Source organism: Eurytemora carolleeae, unplaced genomic scaffold, assembly GCF_000591075.1.
Source record: "Eurytemora carolleeae unplaced genomic scaffold, Eaff_2.0 scaffold1593, whole genome shotgun sequence".
Classification (NCBI taxonomy): domain Eukaryota; kingdom Metazoa; phylum Arthropoda; class Copepoda; order Calanoida; family Temoridae; genus Eurytemora; species Eurytemora carolleeae.
The window spans coordinates 38,871-60,735 of record NW_019397489.1 but is presented as its reverse complement, the minus strand read 5'-3'; the positions used below and the strand labels follow the sequence as shown (position 1 = coordinate 60,735).

At 31.5% G+C, this 21,865-nt stretch overlaps 2 protein-coding genes across 2 annotated transcripts; both read left to right on the top strand.

The window, feature by feature from the left end:
• Positions 1-553: 553 nt before the first annotated feature.
• LOC111714560 (uncharacterized) lies at positions 554-2,021 on the top strand. The gene has a single exon (XM_023489697.1). It carries the CDS (start codon positions 625-627, stop codon positions 1,897-1,899), a length of 1,275 nt encoding a protein of 424 aa, XP_023345465.1. The 5' UTR covers positions 554-624; the 3' UTR covers positions 1,900-2,021.
• A 9,322-nt stretch (positions 2,022-11,343) lies between these two features.
• Positions 11,344-17,336, top strand: LOC111714561 (uncharacterized). The gene is made up of 6 exons (XM_023489698.1): positions 11,344-11,462; positions 11,964-12,026; positions 14,991-15,062; positions 16,576-16,643; positions 16,993-17,045; positions 17,217-17,336. Exons 1-6 carry the CDS (start codon positions 11,399-11,401, stop codon positions 17,326-17,328), a joined length of 432 nt encoding a protein of 143 aa, XP_023345466.1. The 5' UTR covers positions 11,344-11,398; the 3' UTR covers positions 17,329-17,336.
• The last annotated feature ends 4,529 nt before the right edge of the window (positions 17,337-21,865 follow it).

The window sequence follows — 21,865 nt, the reverse complement described above, 5'->3', positions numbered from 1 at the left end:
ACAGGATGTATGGTTAAATTTACAAAGTATTGTTTAAACCTGCAAATTCTCGAATTCGTCACAAACAATAAAACTAAAATCTGAGACATGGAGGATGAAAAATTGATGGAGTGCCCAGTAAATCTGGACGTAAAACACTTTAAAATCTGTACACTTCTATGTTTTAATATAATTTAGATTTCTTAATTTACTTTTACAAGCAAATGATAATCTCTTTACTCTGCTTTAAAATTTTTTTTGGTATAAGGTAAATGCTCAACTCATTTAAAAATACTCCTTATGAAAACACATAAAACTAATTTAAGAAAGTTGGACCGGGTTAAATGGAGGAAACTTTAGGGGCAAAAATATTCCCCCCCCCCCTTCACCCTTCGTCATATGTCTACAGTTCAACCACATTTATTAGTTGTCCAACTGTTATTTTGTTTTTGTTATTATGTTGTTTATTTTGGACTTCAGAAATTTGTTTTACCCCGTTCTAAAAAAATGGTTGCCCCTGACCAGTAAAGTTTCTATATAAATCAAGAACAGACGTTTTCTTACTTCACAACTCTTCACACTTACAGCTGCAAACTTTACTTTAATCAATTTAATTTCTATCCCTCAGTCCCTGAGGGCAACAAAATGATTATACAACTAGCTGTTCTTGGTTTAACTTTTATAAGTATGGTTGAGGGGAAGCGAGATCCTAAGTTCTTCGGATTGTTTAATATCGTCAAGTTCCCGAACTCTGCCTGTAATGCCTCGGAAGACAAGACTGGTATCTGCTATACCGAAGGAGAATGTACAGCCAAAGGTGGGGAGGCGACCTTGTCTTGTGCTCAAGGGTTTGGTAAATGTTGCATATTCTCCAGCTCCTGTGGAATGGGATCAGGTGTGATTACGATGAGGAATAAGGTAGAATATCTTGAAAATGCCAACTATCCCCGGAAGGATGTGGATCCGTCCCTCTGCATGGCTCAAATTGAGCCAATAAATCAGAATATTTGTCAGATTAGAATAGATTTTGAGGATTTTGAAATTGATGGTGGCTCTGAAGCCAAGCGTCCCTGCAATCGAGACTCTGTAAAGATTACCAGTGGTACCGGAGAGAACAATGGAATTGGAGATCTATGCGGCAGTAACACTGGTCAACATGTTTACCTGCCTGTACAGGATGGTATGGGTGGGGCAAACATTAGAATTACAACCTCTAGCAGAGGAGCTGAAGGTAACCTGACTGAAGGGTATAAGTGGAAAATTAAAGTTACCCAAATTGACTGTCTTGAACCAGAAGATCAAGAACTTATGGCTCCTGAAGGTTGTGCTCAATACCATACAGAAACCACAGGAGTAATCCGAAGCTATAATTGGTCTCCAGTTCAGCGTATTCAATATCCTCTAAACCTGGATTATGCTATCTGCTTCAAGAAACCAACCACTGCTTGTGAAATCAACCTAGCTCAGGAACAGAATATTGCAGCTTTTTCTACAGCTGTTGGTAAGATGAAGAGTGATCAGTATAAAGATGAAAACTGTGGAAAAGATTCAGGATGTGGTATTGCACCTTGTATTGTTAAATCCAACGATGAGAAGAAAACAGCTGATTATCTAATCATCCCAGGGGCGGTGAGGACCGGAAAGCCAGATCCATCGAAGCCGACCGAGTACACAAACGAAGACTACTACTGCGGTGTTGGTGTTGGATATGACACAAGTTCTGACAAGGAGGATGGACTGGGTAGTGGACCTGGTGTGTTTAGTAAACTAGTTGGTCCTGTAATCATTAGGTTCCATTCTGATGATACACCAGGTGTTCTTGTTGGGGATGGTACTAAGGAAGATGAAAAGAACTTGAGGGATGAGATTGGATTCTCCTTAAAGTACATGTTCAGGAGTAGTTGTACAGTTACCAATTAGTACATATATGTACAGTATATTTGTCCTGTATTTTATACTAGAATTCAGCATGTTGTATAACTTCAATAATTTTATATAATTAATTTATTATTTTTATTTCTCAATAAATGTAGCATAATTCATCATTTATTAAAATAAAAGTTTAAAACTTTTGTAGGAAATTATCATCCTTCAGGTTGGAAAAGATTAACATCCAGTCTTTTCAATATCAACACTTTGGAACGCTGACCTTAGAAATGAATTGGGTTTTTGCTACAATCTCTGATTTTCTAATTTTGAAATATCAAGGGTTTGCACCATTAAGTTGCAAAGGGTTTATAAATTTTAAGTTTCTGGCAAAGACTCAATTCCTTTATGTTTAAATGATATCTTGTTTTAATTGAAAATAATTTGTATAAAATTACAGCAATAGATGTAAAGACTCTTAGAAAGTAACTTTTTAATTTTTAAACATATCTTCTTTTTTTACATTTTTATTTCGAATGCTGCTTACATTACTTCAGGTTCGTAAATTCTGTAAATTATTCTTATCTCTTTCATCTAAATTATATATATATATATATATTTATATACATATACAGGGTGTCCCAATAAGCATGGGAATTCAGTGACGAATTCGGAATCGTCTTTTTAAATAATTCATTGATTTAGTATAGTGATACCTACTAAGAAAGCTGTAATCTGTAAGAGCTTCGTCTGCTATGTTCACATTTTGTTTGTTTATGTTTTTACTGCATACGGTTGTACTGTTCATCTTGCGGAGACATTATATACACATCTTTACAGTCTTTTAGCCTTTTCATAAAATAAACTCTAGCAGACATAATAATATTATTGCTTTTGTAATTAGGTATTACAATGCTTATTCATAACAAAGACGATATCAAACTCGTCACTGAATTCCCATGTTTTTTGGGACACCCTGTATATGCAAATATAAATTTCTTTATATCTATAGTTATATACTTTGCTTGTGTGTCTGTTTGTGTCCAATAAACGTCAAACCGGCTAAACTGATCGGGCCCAAATTTGTGTGGGACCTCACGTGACCCCAGAAAAGGTTTATGAATGATCAAATTTCAAAAATTTATTGAAAAGTTTTTTATTTTTGTAAAATTTCGAAAATTTGCGAAAAAAATATGAAATCCGCAAACTTTTTTTATTTTTTTTCTATAAAGCCACAATTTAAAGTTGATATAGAAGCCTAGACTTTAAATGTATATAAAGAGTCAGACAAAGTTTGAACAGTCTTGTCATGTGAAAAAACTTTTGGGTTATTTGAAGAATATTTTATAATCTTTGGAAGTTGGGGCGAACATTTTTTGTTTCCTTTTAAATCTAAGTATAGAAAGCATACATGTTTAACATCACTATTTTGTATATAATTGCAGCAATAGATGTATAGAAAGGGATTTTTTAATTTTTAAACACATCGTCCAAACAAATTTTAATTTAGATCAAGATCGCATAGAATTATCATCACATTTTGTTAGCTGACTTTTAAAAGCCAAATTACTTTTTAAAATTCTATAAATAAAAAATCATTTTTCAGACTTAAACGCTAAACTCACCCTGCATATTTCAATAAATATACTATACATATATATATATATATATTCTATATATATATATTCTATATATATATATTCTATATATTTGCCAATCTATCTTTTTATATTTGTATTCTATCTAATATCATCAGGACAGGTTACTAGTGGAATTTCTTTTATTGAGTTCTACCTTTAATATATTATAATATATTCAGCAGCAAGACTGAGTAAAGTGTGAACACATTTGATGGTTAATATTGATTGCATGTAGTTTTTTGAAGGCCAGCCAACATTTTATATTTCTTTTATTTGATTCAGTGATAACATCACAATGAGATTACGACGGAAATAAGATTATTTAATTACAGAATGCACTCATTCTTAGCAAAAATATTATTATACAGGGTGTCCCAATAAACATGGGAATTCAGTGACGAACTCGATATCGTCTTGTTATGAATTAGCATTGTAATACCTAATTTCAAAAGCCATAATATTATTATGTCTGCTACAGTTTATTTTATGAAAAGGCTAAACTACTGTAAAGATGTGTCTATATGCCTCCGCAAGATGAAGAGTGAAGACGGACAAGTTTACTCTGTTTGTATACTACAATTTTCTTGTTTTACTAAGTACAACCGTATGCAGTCAAAACATAAACAAACAAAATGTGAACCATAGCAGACCAAACTCTTACAGATTACAGCTTTCTCAGTAGGTATCACTATACTAAATTAAAAAATTATTTGAATTCGTCACTGAATTCCCGTGTTTATTGGGACACCCTGTAAAAATACTGGTAACTATAAAAGGGTAAAATGAGAGTTTTCTTCTTTCATTTTTATTTATTTTCATATTTTCTACTTTGTTACTTTTTTTAATGTTTCCTAAACAGGGAATTTTGTGTTGGATACTCGTAATCTAGAATTCCTGTGGCCGAATTTAAAGAATTTGAGCGGCGGTTTAAATTTAAGCCGCGGTTTAAATATTGTTGGTTCCACTTAAAATTGTATCAAATGTTTCAAGATTTAAGCCGGCGCTTAATTTAAACCGGATTTTGGTGGATTTAAACCGCCGCTCAAATTCTTTAAATTCGGTCCCTGATCTCGATATTTACTGTGGGCAATTTTAATTTGAGGGATAATCTCGTCATCTCAGTTAAATTCTGATCAAAGTTCCGGCCTTTCAACCCTTGACTGCGGGATATCGAATAAGAATTAAATTAATCTGATTACCATGCGGGATATGCATAGATAAAGATAGATTGCGCATAAGACGACATTTTTCATCTTGAAAGATATAAATGTACAGAGATGTTTTAAAGATATTCCTATTATATAGATTAACTAGGTCGGTTGTGAACATTGGCTGTTCTTATGTCATTGAGTACTTTTGGTGTACATGAGTTCTGTGGAGAGAAATTTAAGTTAGTTTAGTCCTTCTCATGTCCTTCTTCAGTGAAATGTTGTTGTCCAAATAGTTCCATTCCCGGAGCTATTTTACACTTATTCTATGAAATCCATTAAAACACCAAACCACCCTTATCATTGAATTACACTTTGACCCCTAGAAGTATGAGTTCGCGGACTGTACAATTCTTGGTGATTTTGCGTACATAAGCTATCTATGTTTATTTATTTATCTGTGGGGATATCGAATAAAAATTAAATTAATCTGATTAACAATGCTTGATCTCGATATCAACAATACAAGATTATTTTTACTGAAAATGTGTTCAAACATTTCTACAAATATGTCAATCATAACAATTACACAGTACATAGATTGATAAGAATACAGATATGACACTAGATGTGGTCTTTTCAAAATTCAGAGTTCTTTGTTCACAATAACCCTGACGCAGAAGCCCAAAGAAGTTACGCGCATGCTCTATCTTTGTCTCGTAATTCAACCTCCTTTGGGCTTCTGCCTCGGGGTTATTGTGTACGAAAACCCCCTAAATCTTGAAAAGACGCCATATAGTGTTCTATCTGTATTGTTAATTAATCTATGGATTTTGCATTGTTTAATACACAGGGAGTTTCAATAAACATGGAAACAAAAGAAAACAAAGTCTTTACGAATCTTTTTTATACTTTTTAAAATGACTTTTGAAATATTTTTTTGGGGTCTGGGAAGAAATCATTATTTATAGTTAATAATTGTGTTAATTTAGAAAGGGCATAATTTTCTTCTTTTTAAATGGTCTCTCTTCATTTTTCTAGACCAAAATTCAAGAAAAGTATTTTCTAATTTCTTTAATGTATATATTCGAATGTTACTATTGTATTCGTAAATATGTTTATATAAAATAGATATTATGTATAACTATTCTACATGAATGAGATATTAACTAAGCCACTTATTCTAGGCATATTTTTATAGGAAATTATCCAACCGGAAACAGAATACCAGTAGATTTATGCACTGACCAAGCACTATTATCAGCAGTGTCCCCGGCCCCCCCCCCGTGTTTTCTCTAGTTTTCCTTCTAATTCCTCCATGTTTTCCCCTAGTTTTCCTTCTAATTCCTCCATGTTTTCCCCTAGTTTTCCTTCTAATTCCCCCGTGTTTTTCTCTAGTTTTCCTTCTAATTCCTCCATGTTTTCCCCTAGTTTTTCTTCTAATTCCTCCATGTCTTCCCCTAGTTTTTCTTTTAATTCCTCCATGTTTTCCCCTAGTTTTTCTTCTAATTCCTCCATATTTTCCCCTAGTTTTCCTTCTAATTCCCCCATGTTTTCCCCTAGTTTTCCTTCTGATTATCCCTGTTTTCTCCAGTTTTCGTTGTTTATAAGATCTGGAGTCTGAACCGATGATTTATTTTTTTAGTCTTCGTCTTGTAAAAGGACCTGAGGCCATGGCATGCTTCACTTAGGCTCAGCCACTTAAAGACCAACAAGCATAGAGAATAGAATATATAGAGAGGAATTTACTAGAAAAAAGTGTAAAACGGCCATTTTGTTGTACTGTTTCCATACTGCAGGTGTCCTTCACATATTTATGCTATATAACCTGTTGGGCCCTGGAATATCTTTTTATAGAAAAGCTAAAATTATTGTTAAAAGAAAACCAAATTATGAAATGGGCTGGTTTCATAATCGACCAATGATCATTTCAACACAGACTCTATGCCTTCCACTTTACAAACGATGATTTTCCGTTATAACTATAAATCAAATGATGTTTTTATTCACCTAATTCATTATAAAGTTTATTTAACAGTTTAAAAAATTCGAAATTGAAATGGATAGTCTAGGGAACATACTGTATTAATGTACTCTACTGCATATAATTTGTGAACATTTACATGATTTGTACACTTTTAACTACCTTTCAGGCTGAAAGGGACTGAAAAAATTCATACCGAGAGATTCTTTTAATTCCTCTCTATATGTTCTATTCTCTATGCCAACAAGTCTTTTGTTAACTGACAATACAATAAATATGAATAAAACCCTGTTATAGATGTTTTGTGTTTGCTGTAAATTACTAGTCATTAATATGGTGTTAAACAATAGTATGACATGTACACAAAGGTTGTTTTATGTAAACAATAATCATGCAGTACGATTAATTTATAGGAGTGCTATTAGTTCAAGGGAGTACTATTAGTGCAAGGGAGTGCTATTATTTCAAGGGAGTACTATTAGTTCAAGGGAGCGCTATTATTTCAGGGGAGTACTATTAGTTCAAGGGAGTACTATTAGTTCAAGGGAGTGCTATTATTTCAGGGATGTACTATTAGTTCAATTTTTACAATTCCAATTTTGTCTTCAGTATTAAGAGAAAAATAATTCGAAAGAAAATCCGATGTATTTTAACTTAAAGCGAAATTTTTGCGCCCGAGTATGATTTATATCTATTATTTCCTTGGCGTTTTCCCATCAACAATGGTAGATAACACAGATAATCTTATTAGAAAACTAATTGAGTTATTTAGGTCCTTTGTCTTACACAGAACATTATAAATCACAAGAAGGACAAACCAAGGGAAGAATCAGGATAAAGCGAACGCCAGGACAAGAAAGGATTCAGAACAAAGAGAAGAAAGGAACAGCAGGACTAAGAAGGAGCCAAGACAATCGAGAAATTTGAGCAAAGTAGGAACCTGAAAAAGTAGGAACCAGGCCAAGAAAGGAACAATGACAAGAAAGGAACAAGGCCAAGAAAGGAACAAGGACAAGAAAGAAACAAGGACAAGAAAGGAAGAAGGACAAGAAAGGAACAAGGACAAGAAAGGAACAAGGACAAGAAAGGAAGAAGGACAAGAAATGGACAAGGACAAGAAAGGAACAAGGCCAAGAAAGGAACAAGGACAAGAAAGTAATCAGGCCAATAAAAGGAGCAAGGACTAGAAAAAAACAAGGACAAAAAAGGTACAAGAACAAGAAAGTAACCAGGACAACAAAAGGAGCAAGGACAAGATAAGAACAAGGACAAGAAAAGAACAAGTACAAGAAAGGAACAAGGACAAGAAAGAAACAAAGACAAGAAATGAAGCAGGACAAGAAAGGAACAAGAACAAGAAATGAACAAGGTCAAGAAAGAAAAAAACATAAATTAAGATGAAGTGTGGGGGGGGGGGTGGAGTGAAGTTTCTTTTTGATAGCATTAAATAAAAATATATTGAAAAAAATTGATTTAAATTAATGTTATGCTTAAATAGTATAATCTTGAATAATAATCCTGAAACCTTAGATATGTTTTTGGTTGTAAAATTGTTATAATCCTTTTAGAATTAATCACTGTCTTAACTTTAAAATCAAAAATGGATTTGTGTCTCACCTTTAAAATCAATAATTGATCTGTGTCTAAACTGTAAATCAATAATTGATCTGTGTCTCAACTTTAAAATCAATAATTGATCTGTGTCTAAACTTTAAATCAATAATTGATCTGTGTCTCAACTTTAAAATCAATTGATCTGTGTTTAAACTTTAAATCAATAATTGATCTGTGTCTAAACTTTAAATCAATAATTGATCTGTATATCAACTTTAAATCAATAATTGAATTTGAATCCATATTTGATCAGTGTTCCAACTTTGGATGATCGTGTTCCAACTTTGAATTAATAATTGATCTGCACCTCAAACTTTGATTAATATCTGATCAGTGTTTTAACTTTGAATTTCTCAATTATTTTCGTCTAACATCTTGGTACCAATGGATTATTGTTAAAATTGGAATTTTTTTATTTAGCCACATGCCTTTCCATGTTGACACCCTTTTGTGAGTTGATTTTAACATTTACCCCGAATTAATACAGAGTATGTAAAACTTTAAACTAACATACTTTAGGAATAAAGAGCAAATTAATAAAAAAGAGGCAAAAAAATGTGTGCTGTAAATTTTCCAAAATCTTAACATATTGACCTCCCCTCCCCCTCTTCCATCCCGTCTCTCGTGTATTGAGTGGAGCCTCCTGTTATAAGATTTCTCTCTCAGTTATATTCTTTACCCGGAGAAGAAAGAATCATCTAACCTACCCCAGTCCAACTTATGTCTATTATTATTATTATGTTATATTACTATAAATTGTTAAAAGTTAAAGCTTTAAACTTTCAAAGAATTTTTATCAACTCTAAAATTTTTCCAAATATTTAAAAAAAATATATTTACATTTTTAAGTTGACCGTTTTTATTCTGACTAAAAACTTTTTAGATATATAAAAGAAACATTAGGTTAAGGTCTAGGTAAAGGTTATTCTGACTAAAACTTTTAAGATATATAAAAGAAACATTATGAATTTTTTCCCTATTTAATCTTTCTTTCTCTTGTTTTCCCATCTAGACTTATCCTTATATAATCCTTGCTGGCTCATTCTAATCTCAAAGCTCCAAATAATTGCTTTTATTTGCTTGCTCGCTATCAAATATGTAAAGGTTAAATTATTTAAAATTCTATATTCTCCTTGTAAGGTTTGTTTCGGTATGTTTATTGAACATTTCGGATCCCACTGTAGTGGGTTCTAGTCCTACTTCTGGGTTCATTGTCCTTCTATTTTGGTTCTAATCTTCTTTGGAGTTTTATTATCTTCCCATCGAGGTTTCTTGTCCTATTTTTGCATTTATTTGTTCTTCTGTTGTGGTTCTCATCTTCTTTTGAGTTTTATTGTCTTCCTAAAGAGGCTTCTTGTCCTCCTAATGTGGTTGTCTTGCAGTTGTGGTTTCTTGTCATAGTTTTGTGGTTTCTAGTCCTAATTTTATGGTGTCTAGTCCTAGTATTGTGATTTCTAGTACTACTTTCTCTCGAGTCTTCTTGTCTTTCTTTAGAGGCTTTTTGTCCTACTATTTTCCTTCTTGTGGTATTTTGTCCTACTATAGTTGTATCTTGTCCTGTATTGTGGTTTCTTCTTCCAATATTGTGGTTTCTTCCTCTACTTTTGCGGTTTATTGTCCCATTATTGTGGTTTCTTATCCCATTATTTTGGTTTCTTGTCCCAATATTGTGATTTCTTGTCCCAATATTGTGGTTTCTTGTCCCAATATTGTGATTTCTTGTCCCAATATTGTNTTATTTCTTCATTTATCCGTTCATATTCATCTTTTATTCATAAAAACTGAAGATTCAGCTTGTCATTCTTGATTTGTACAAAATAACAGCATGATGATGTTTATTGTTTACATTTCACTATATTTGTACATAATAACAGCATGATGATGTTTATTGTTTACATTTCGCTATATTTGTACATAATAATGTCCCATTATTGTGGTTTCTTATCCCATTATTTTGGTTTCTTATCCCAATATTGTGATTTCTTGTCCCAATATTGTGATTTCTTTTTCTAGTATTTGTTCCTTTTCTTATGTATTGTTGTTTCTTGTCCTACATCTTGGTGTCTTGTCTTTCTATTGTGATTCTTGTCCTCTTGTCCTAGTTCCATGTTCTCTGTTATCATATCCTGATACTGTTTTTTTCTTGTCCTACTATGTTCTTTTGTATACTTCAAGTTGTTGTATGTATTATGAACCTGTCCTGGGGTTTTGCCCTGTCATTGAAAATAAATTATCTCTATTTAACTTTAATGCGTTGGAAAGAAATACTATAAAGTTTTTTTGATAATATTGTTTGTTTTTCATTTGAGGTCAAATATAATGTAAATAATTTGTCGTTTCCATTGTGTGGTTTTCACTATATTTGTACATAATAACAACATGATGATGTTTATTGTTTACATTTCACTATATTTGTACATAATATGGGGAGAAAATAACTATTTCTATTTGCTTTTTGCAAAAGAAGATCTATGCAAAAATTACTCGTCGTAAATAGCAATTGGATAATTAAAGTTTGTGTTGAGAAATTTATAGTTTCTTTACATCGATAAAAATCTATAAAAGAGTAGAAAAGATTTATTATTCCATTTACTTAAATGTGTATTGTGTTTTTTTATATTTATTGTGTACATTCGATGCAAATATCTGACAGTATGTAATAGAGAAGATGAAAGGAATAATGGATTCCACCGATATCCCTCAAAACTGCATCTAAACCAAACCAAACCAAACCAAACAAAGCTCTGTATTAGTCCGGATTCATCAAGTGGAACTGAACCCTAGGCAATGCATAAATGCAAACTAAAAAACTATGGTAAATGTATAAACTTTTTGTGCCTACCTATGAAAACCCAACCAAAGGGATGTTAAATTACTTTACGTTTCTTGGAACAAAAAAAGTAGAATAACCACACAATGATAGACTCTGCGAAGTTTTTGTAGAAAATACACGCATTTTCATCTCATTCCGGGAAGGAATTATAAATTTTACTTAAAAACAGATTCCCTCGACCAATTTTCCCAACATAAATAAAAAATTAATACTTAATATAAACATTTTATATTACAAATATATTCTGTGTTCTTATGAATTCAACTTTTTTTCAGATTTATGAAGTCAAAATGAAGCATAAATGCAATAAAAATTAAAGAATTTTTTTTTCAAAATGCTGATTGGACAAAGAATTATCCAGCAATTAAGCTTTCTAACCCTTCTTCATTATAATCCAGGTATTCATAATTATCCTTCGTTTATTAGTATGTTTAGTATTTCTATCATCCTGTTCTATTAGTATGTTTAGCATTCCTATTATCCTGTTATATTTCTATGTTAAGTATTCCTATTGTTCTGTTATATTTCTATGTTAAGTATTCCTATTATCCTGTTATACTTCTAAGTTAAGTATTCCTATTGTTCTGTTATAATATTCCTATTATCCTGTTATTTGTCTATGTTAAATATTTCTATTGTTCTGTTATATTTCTATGTTAAGTATTCCTATTATCCTGTTATATTTCTATGTTAAGTATTCCTATTATCCTGTTATATTTCTATGTTAAGTATTCCTATTGTTCTGTTATATTTCTATGTTTAATATTCCTATTATCCTGTTATATTTCTATGTGAAGTATTCCTATTGTTCTGTTATATTTCTATGTTAAGTATTCCTATTGTTCTGTTATATTTCTATGTTAAGTATTCCTATTGTTCTGTTATATTTCTATGTTAAGTATTCCTATTATCCTGTTCACAATGCGAAAGTACAAAAGAACTATCCTGTATAACAAACCCAGGTAAGAAAACTATTTTGTCATAAAAATAATTAAATAATTGCCTCAACCTATAATTTTCTGTTTTCTATATCTTTACAACTTATTGGTGTAAACCCAACATATTTCAAACTTTAATCATTAGATCTTGCATAATTTATAGCTTCAAATATCAAAGGTTTACAGTACAAGAATGTCAAGTTTAGAAAATAAAAATAAAAAACTCAGAGGCAAGTTTTGAGTCTCTTTTCTAATTTCTTGTAGTAAACACTTGTCTTATATGCTTTGGTCGGTGAGTCAATTTAAAGTTCTTTAGTATAAAACTTAATTTTAAAAATAATTCACTAAGTTTGTATATAACCACACAATTTTTATATTTGACAATTGAGGAAATGATGAAAGGATGCCATACTCCCACCCGTTTTATCCCAGCTTTGAATTAAAAAAACGTCCAACAAACTAACGTCATTTTTTTAATATTAGAAGTTTTTAAACCTTTCCTCTTAATTGTTCCTGTAAGGTAAAAACTCATTTAGCAAAGTTTTAGATCCGGCTAAACTTTCTCATCAAACTTAAATACTTTTCACTCTCATCGGAAATTAAACTTCTTTTGAGATTAAAAAGAAAAAGAACCGTGTGTTTATTAAATCTTTTATCTTTCAAGAACACATAATAAGAATTTCTCATAATATGAAGGATATCTTTATTGAATACATTAAAAATCTAATTTTGAAGATCTAATTTTAGAGCCTGTGATTTAAGAATCACAAATCTTATCAAAATTAAAAAAACTTTATACGATAAAAGCTCGATAAAAATGCAAACAGAACAAGATACTCCACTCAACATCCTTTGTTACATAAAAATATTATACGGAATGTCCCAAAGTTTCGAGAGAAAATGATAGTTTTAAGAATGCTGAATGTAAGATGCGCGACAATAATTTTTTTTGGAACATTACTTAATTTCATAATCATAAATAAATACAAAAGCTGAACAGGAGGAATAGAGTTATTGTCACTAACTAAAAATTTTCAATTACTATTTCTTTGCAAACAAATGTTTAAATTTTTTAAAATTTCAAATTTAGAATATTTTATCTAATAGAATTCACAGTTTTTAGTATCAAAGGTCAACTGCATTGGGTTGCAAAGATATATAGGGTTTAGAAAAGCAGAGTTTGTCGCAGAGTTTATGGATGAAAACTGGTGCATATCATCTCTTAAAACCGAGTTATTGTGAACATTTAAAGGGAGTGTTCGCGAAAAATGAAAGGGGGTATAGGCTTAATGCGATAAAAAAGCGCTTTTGATCGCTACTAATCTTACTTCTATCTGTTGTTTCTATGTGGAGAAAATTGTTAGAAACGACTCACACGGAAGAACGCAGCGCCCATACAAATTCGGAAAGATGCAACATTCAACTCGGATCGTAAACAAATCAATTTAATTCCAAACAAATCATTCAGATATTACAAACAATAGTAATCGGTTATTTTTCGACGCATTCATATATAGTTAATATTTCATAATATTTTTGATTTTGTTTTTTTAGATTAATTTTCGCTGGCGCTGGATTTTCGAACATTTCTGGAAAATATGAAAATGTCGTCTTCATTATCAAAAATCCTCGAAACAGGAAAAAATGTAAATCTCAAATCATGAAAAATACAAAATATAATGAAATATTAACTATGTATGAATGCGTCGAAAAATAATCGATGACTATTGTTTGATATCTGGATAATTTGTTGGGAATTAAATAGATTTTTTTACGATCCGAGTTGAATGTTGCATCTTTCTGAATTTGTATGAACACTACGTTCTTTGGTGTGAGTCGTTTTTAACAATTTTCTCCATATAGACGCAACAGATAGAAGTAAGATTAGTAGCGATCAAAAGCGCTTTTTTATCGCATTAAGCCTATACCCCCTTTCGTTTTTCGCGAACACTCCCTTTAAGTTTTGTAATCAAATCTTCTTTCTCTTTTTCCGCCACTGCTTGCTATAATACGATTAATCTCTTTTTTATGATTAATCTATAGGTCAGTTTTAATAACATATATTTAACAAAAGGTAATTTATCAAATGAAAAGATAAATAGTTTTGTTTTAATAAAAAGTGTATTTTGTCTGAAGGTTGTCTACAAATACAATACAAGTTTATATTTTATTAAATAGTCTGGATCAACACAGACAACAATTATGAAGAGAAAGCGTGAGTCTTAAAACTGAAGTAAATTACACATAAGCTTGAAACTTTTTATGTTTTTAATCATATTCTCCTAGTAATGAATGTAATAGAGATAATATAAAATGGTTTTGATTTTTTATATTTAACCAGATAAGTTTGCTTTTCTCATACTTGAATTGTGCATAACATCAGAGCTAGAGGAGCTACGAGGTCACAAAGTAGTAACATTAATGTCACATTTAGTTTGCTTTTCTCATACTTGTGCATAACATCAGAGCTTGAGGATCTACGAGGTCACAAAGTACCATTAATGTCAAATGAGTTTGAACTTTTCCTCGTGGCTAATTCACAAAAGCGGGACTCTTAGTAAGAAAAAAATCTTAAGAATGTAAATTTCCCTTTCTGTAGCAGAATTCATAATTTGAAATATCAAATGTCTTCAACATCGGGTTGTAAAGATGTAGGGTTTAGAAAATCAGAGTTTGCGCCAAAAATTTAGTTCCTTTGCTTAATTGTTATTTGTAAGCCCACCCGGCCATAAAGTTGGTTTAAATGTCGATTTTACGGAACTTATGAAATTGAAAATTCAGATTCTCTGGCCCAACTTTACTTTTAACTTATCCCACAAACTTTAATACCTGAAACTTCATTTGAAACCTTCCATATACTAAAATATCAGTGTTAAAAAACATTTTCATCCTGGTGGTGAACTTTCTTCCCCATAAATATTTTATCATGGCAAATTATGATAAAAATATTGATTTGATATGATTGAAAAATATTGTGTTTGTTTGTAGGCCCTGCAGAGGATTGTGGATCGGAGGATAAATTCTGCAGTATTGTTAAAACCTATGTTCCAAATTTACAAGGTTAGATATGATAATAGACCTCTTAGATGAAGAGTATTAATAGAACTTCTGGATATAGAGTAATAATAGAATTCCTATATATAGAGTTATAATAGAACTCTTAGATATGGAGTAATAATAGAGCTGTAAGATATAGAGTAATTATAAAACTTCTGGATATTGAGTAATAATAGAGCTGTTAGATATGGAGTAATAATATATCTTTTAGATTAATTATATGAACTTTTAGACAACGAATCTGAAAATTCATTTTTACTTTTATGATTTTTTTTCTGGAATTTACTTTAGTTTTATTTATCAATATTCAATATTACAAAACAAAAAATAATATATTTTGTTATCTATACAAGTCTAAGGAATCTTTGTTTAAATATATATATAGGCAAGGGTTTTATCATTTACATCGATAAATTCTTTTTTAATGAACTATATTATCATTTATATAGATAAATATTTCAGTCTGCACTCTGCAGACAACTTGAGATTTTTCAACGGAATTTTTAGAACACGTTATTTTTCTAATCAAAAATCCCAAAAATACCTTTTACCATTATCTCTGAGTACTTTTTTAATTTATTTTGACATGTCACGTCAGCAATTCTCTAAATTTCCACACACGCAGTTGATTTCCTGTAATCGTTAGAGCTCTAAGGAATGTTTTTGTTGTATATCCTTAATAATTTATTGTAAATTAGATCTTTCATTAACACAAAGCTATGCATATTGCAACAAAACACAGACATATTATATTACAATATTAGAGAACAAAAAGATTCATCAAAATATTTCTTAGTTTTTCCTCCAAGACAGTATATAAACATTCCTTTATACTGTAATGTTTGTTGTTTTGTCAGTGAGATATCGACTTGTTTCAGAGAAAGATAAAGGAATTGAGTTTTGTCAACCTCATGTTGTAAACCTCTGATATTGCAAACAGTGAATTATATTAGATAAAATAGTTTAAGATTGACATTTAAAGGGTTTACATCAGGCTAAAAGATTATAGGGATTAGAAAATTTCAGTTTGTAACTAAAACTAGTGTCCTCTTCTACAGACGATCATTGTTCGTTTCTTTTATTAATGCCAACTATTTTATTCATTTATTTCTTCATTTATCCGTTCATATTCATCTTTTATTCATAAAAACTGAAGATTCAGCTTGTCATTCATGTGTTAGCATGGTCACATTCTATGAAGAGGGGGGTCGGGGTTCCACTCCTTGTGTTCATCTTAGACATTTCTTCTGAATCAGAGAACTCATGTTTTGAAATATTTCAAAATGGGAAAATTTCCATACAACAATGATATGGAGCATTTTAAAGACTGGATCAATTTTTCCTTTGAATTTACATCAAACAATTGCGTATTCTTTTTTGTAGCCATAAACATGTAAATTTAAAAAAACATAAATCACTTCTTATTTTTAACTAGTTTTTAAAAAAATAATCGGTAAAATTCTAATCAAACTTTTTGTGAGAGCTTAAAACTTTGATTAATTTGAATTTTGTTTAGATGATTCTGATGCAAATACCAATGACCAGGCTGGTAAACTTATATCTCTACTTCGAACATGCTCCAAGGTAAACTCAATACCAGAAATAAAAAAGATATATTTTGAAATACTTTTGTTTTCTTTAAAGAAATTGTAGAGGAAATTTCAATTGTGCGATTCACACCAGTCTCCTGTAATTTTTAATATGATCATTGATGTCGGAGAAATCCGTGTTTTTCTCGCTAAAGATTGTATGCAAACTATATTGCTAAACTTGAGTGTACAGCTTAAATACAAAGTTAGCAAGAATGTTAAATATTTCTGAAGATAATATAAGTATCGTTAATGTTGATCAGTCTAAGAGTTGAAGGGTATCGTTGTATGTTTTGCCATGTACATGCCGCTCACTTGACATTTCGTCAACATTGCCTTTAAAGGTGGAGGGTCATACTGGCTGTGCGGTAGATACTTCAAAGGCGAAAGCTGTTGTGTAAGTTTTTAACGATGACCATAACAATGACCATGACAATGACCATGACAATGACCATGACAATGACCATGACAATGACCATGACAATGATCATGACAATGACCATGACAATGACCATGACAACGACCATGACAATGACCTTGACAATGACCATGACAACTGTATTTCTAGGATTTGTTCTGAGTATTGCAATGAAGCAGCTTGTAATTCATCAAGTCATCAAGATTTCTTCCAATTCAAATTCTTAATCTTTATTTTCCTTTTCCAAATGAAATATAATTAGAAACTGTAGGTTTTGCCTTTTTACCCTTTTTCCTTTTTTATCCTTTATGAGGTCATTTTGTTGAGATTTCATTTCAGATTTGTAATTTATTGGTTTGAAAGTACACTCACATTAATATATTATTTATTCTTTAACAAGAAATATAATCCTTATTAAACCATTGTTGTCGTATAGCAGCAATATTCTCAATAATGAACAGATAGACAACTGGATAACCCTCAAATCAAAACCGATAATGAAGAAAAACTCTTTATTTCCTGAAATAAATTGTATAAATAATAACATATAAATCGATATAATGAATTGTTTATAATGAAAAGATTCTTACGATCTATTTTTGGATGTTAAGGGTTAAGTCGTCGGACAGTCCTAAGACGTTTTCTTTAAACTTCTGAAAAGAATGACAATTAATTATTTAGGAAAGTCACTAATTCTTTATGTGAAAATATTCTTTGTTTAACTTTTGAAAATGGATGGATTCACAAGGCTTATTTACACTCCGATGGGAGAACAAAGGACCGGAGCCTAAAATTATTTGGTTTGGATTTTAGTATCTCCGAGAAGGGTTTCTAAGTTACAGACGACTTTACATGTATCATTGTTAATGGTTGACAACCATATCTTGAATTTAGATTGTGTTCAGTATTTTAGATTTTTCATAATTTTATTTTCGCTTTAAATAAACTATGCAATATAAATTTATAACTGTGTATAAAAATAAAATAAAAATAGTATCTTAACATAGATGATAAATTTGAAATAAAATACTCTGTGAACAAGGCCAAAGAAGAGAAAAGAAAAAGGAAAACGGCGGAAAAAATTAGAAAAAGTCGAAAGCAGGAAAGTTTATATGGAAAAGTAAAAAAATACGAGAAACCTCAAAAGAGAAAATGAAGGAAAAGAAGGAGAAAGAAGAAGGAAGAACAAGTGAAGATAGGATAAACAATGAAAACAAGAGACAAGTAAGGAGGAATAGAAGAAAGAGACGGAGAAAGAAGGATACAAATGAAGAAAGAGACTGAAAAAGAAGGATAAATATGAAGAAAGAGGCGGAGAAAGGATAAACATGAAGAAAGAGGCGGAGAAAGAAGGATAAACAAGAAGAAAAGACGGAGAAAGAAGGATAAACAAGAAGAAAAGACGGAGAAAGAAGGATTAAACAAGAAGAAAGAGGCGGAGAAAGAAGGATAACCAAGAACAAAGAGACGTCGAGAAAAAAAGATAAACAAGAAGAAAAGACGGAGAAAGAAGGATTAAACAAGAAGAAAGAGGCGGAGAAAGAAGGATAAACAAGAAGAAAGAAGCGGAGAAAGAACAAGAAGAAAAGGCGGAGAAAGAAGGATAAACAAGAAGAAAGAGACGGAGAAAGAAGGATAAACAAGAGGAAAGAGGCGGAGAAAGAAGGATAAACAAGAAGAAAGCTACGGAGAAAGAAGGATAAACAAGAAGAAAAGACGGAGAAAGAAGGATAAACAAAAGAAGAAAGAGACTGAGAAAGAAGGATAAACAAGAAGAAAGAGTCGGAGAAAGACCAAGAAGTAAAGACGGAGAAAGAAGGATAAACAAGAAGAAAGAGACGGAGAAAGAAGGATAAACAAGAAGAAAGCGACGGAGAAAAAAGGATAAACAAGAAGAAAGAGACGGAGAAAGAACGATAAACAAGAAGAAAGAGGCGGAGAAAGAAGGATAAACAAGAACAAAGAGGCGGAGAAAGAACGATAATCATGAAGAAAGAGGCAGAGAAAGAAGCATAAACATAAGAAAGAGGCAGAGAAAGAAGGATAAACAAGAAGAAAGCGACGGAGAAAGAAGGATAAACAAGAAGAAAATACAGAGAAAGAAGGATAAACAAGAAGAAAGAGAAGGAGAAAGCAGGATAAACAAGAAGAAAAGACGGACAAAGAAGGATAAACAAGAAGAAAGAGACAGAGAAAGAAGGATAAACAAGAAGAAAGAGACAGAGAAAGAAAGATAAACAAGAAGAAAGAGTAGAAGAAAGAAGAAGAAAGAAAGAAGTTTAAAGGGAAGATGAAAATTTAGTAATACTACATGTTAAACAATATCTTGTATCCTTAACTGCTATAGCGCACTTTGTCAATTAACTCCTGATTTTCGATCAACTCCTGATTTTCGATCAACTTCTGATTTTCGATCAACTTCTGATTTTCGAACAACTCCTGAATTTCGATCAAGGGGTTTTTGATATTGTGGTATTCTTGCTTAATAAACCCTCGCCTCTAATTGAATGTTGTTTTTTTTTTTATCAAAGAACTGATCACTAACCGCAAATTTGAATCGTCAGATTCCTTTATTTTTGCAACCTGGTGGTGTAGTTAGGTGTAAGTCTACTTTATTGAAAACTTTGATTTTATAATCCGTCCTTTTTTAACAAAATTCTCAAATGTAATTCTTTTTTATTGCCAATTTCACCCTTGGCAGAGTTTCTAATTTTATAACATCTATTGAGAAGGAGAAATGTTCAAGAAACCAATTAAGGTTTACTGCCATGGCAGTTAAACTCCAGCAAAGGAGTTACAAAATCTGAATTGATGAGTGTAGAGAAGGAAGTTCCGCGTATGTTTAAATACGGCGTGGCGTCTCCCCCAGATTTCCAAAGAGGGGGGGGGGGGGCGTCAAATGACCAACATTTTCCATGTATAGAACTTAACTTTTTCTCCCTTTTCGAACTTCGTTTTAGAGAAATAAATCATCAAGCACAGTATTTAAATCATTATTTATGAGGAAGTCCGGTTTTGACCTGTGGAAATTTAGTTTTTGACGGTTAAGGACAACTCAGAAAATAGTTTTCTTCCAAACAATAACGAAGATGTATTTAATACAGCTGGTTTACAAACAAGCTTTTCATTATGCACATACCAGTCTTTCCTAATAGTTGAATGACTCTTTTGTAAGTACTATTTATTTTATATTTTAAAAAGGAATGGAAGATGGAGTAAAGAGCTGTCTGTTCTAATCATGCTTTTCTACCTTAAACCTTGAACTATAATATACTTCTCACAAATTCCTACTAAGATTGTTTTGAAAGTACTATTTGGGTATTTTATATTTTAAAAAGGAATGGAAGATGGAGTAAAGAGCTGTCTGTTCTAATCATGCTTTACTACCTTAAACCTTAAACTATAATATACTTCTCACAAATTCCTACTAAGATTGTTTTGTAAGTACTATTTATTTTATATTTTAAAAATGAATAGAAGATGGAGTAAAGAGCTGTCTGTTCTAATCATGCTTTACTACCTTAAACCTTGAACAATAATATACTTCTCACAAACTCCTACTATGATTGTTTTGAAAGGTGAGATAGGAAGAAAAGATGTTTATGTTGTTGTTAAGTGTGTGTTTTAGTATGAATCTATAATCGAGAATGCTCGGTGCCCCTCAAGAATTTAGATCTTTTTTTCTTTTTTTAAATGGATTTGAATGAGTCCCTTAAAAACTATAGTTTTTTNTCCTAAGTAACAACTTCCCAAATGTGCAATTTCCCAAACGGGAACTTCCTAAGTCTGTCCTAGCCGCAGCGCTCGGACCCAAGTATGTTCTATCCGCATCGCTCGGTCCCTTAGCCAATCCTAACCGCAGCGCTCGGACCACATTGCAGCCTGTTACTATTGTTTCAGTAAAAGTAAATATTTCCATTTACTGATAGCGCCGATATAAGGATTTATCTCTAATTAAATAATGAGCTTGATAAAAAGATAGATGTTACCGCCATGCAATTTCTATTGGTTCAGAATAGACACCAAACACATGACTGAACCCTGATTGGATCAGGCGCTAATGGAGTCGGTACACTAGAGTGCTGCGGCGCATCAGAGGGCCTAACCTAACCCTTTGGAAGTTGCCTCTTGGGAAATTGCACATTTGGGAAATTGTAACTTGGGAAATCGCCCTTAGGAAAATGCCTGTGGGAAAATGCCTAACGCCAGGATTACATAAAAATCCACGTTTCGGTCCACGTGACATACAGTTATATCCTATATTTACACCACAAACAGAAAAAGATGACAAATTCTACAATTTGCATTATCCACAATACACGTGCATTCCAACTTCACAATTAACTTAACAATCTGCACTTTAATCATTTACAAACATAATTAATTTTGATTTGTTGGTTTAAAGAATGACTGCATGGAGCGGGTCATATCCTGTTGGAATATTTCCAACCTTTATCTTGTGAATGAAAATACTTACAGAATACTCAAAGGAAACTTTTTTTTAGCAAAATATACAATTTTCTAAAAATTATTTAATCTTATATTGGTTACTGATATCATCATCTACAGTCTACACGTGCGATATCGATATTGACTCTAGTTCTGAACCCTCTAGTAATAAGTTATAAGAAATATATATACTGGAAGTTATTTATGCGTTTTTATTAGAGTCTGACTCACGTCCTCTATAATATTTTCAAAAGTAATAAATGACGACTTTTTCATGACCCTTTTAAAATTAAAATATCAAAAACAGATTCTATAAGTGAAAATTTCTCAAGTCCGAACACACAAATACA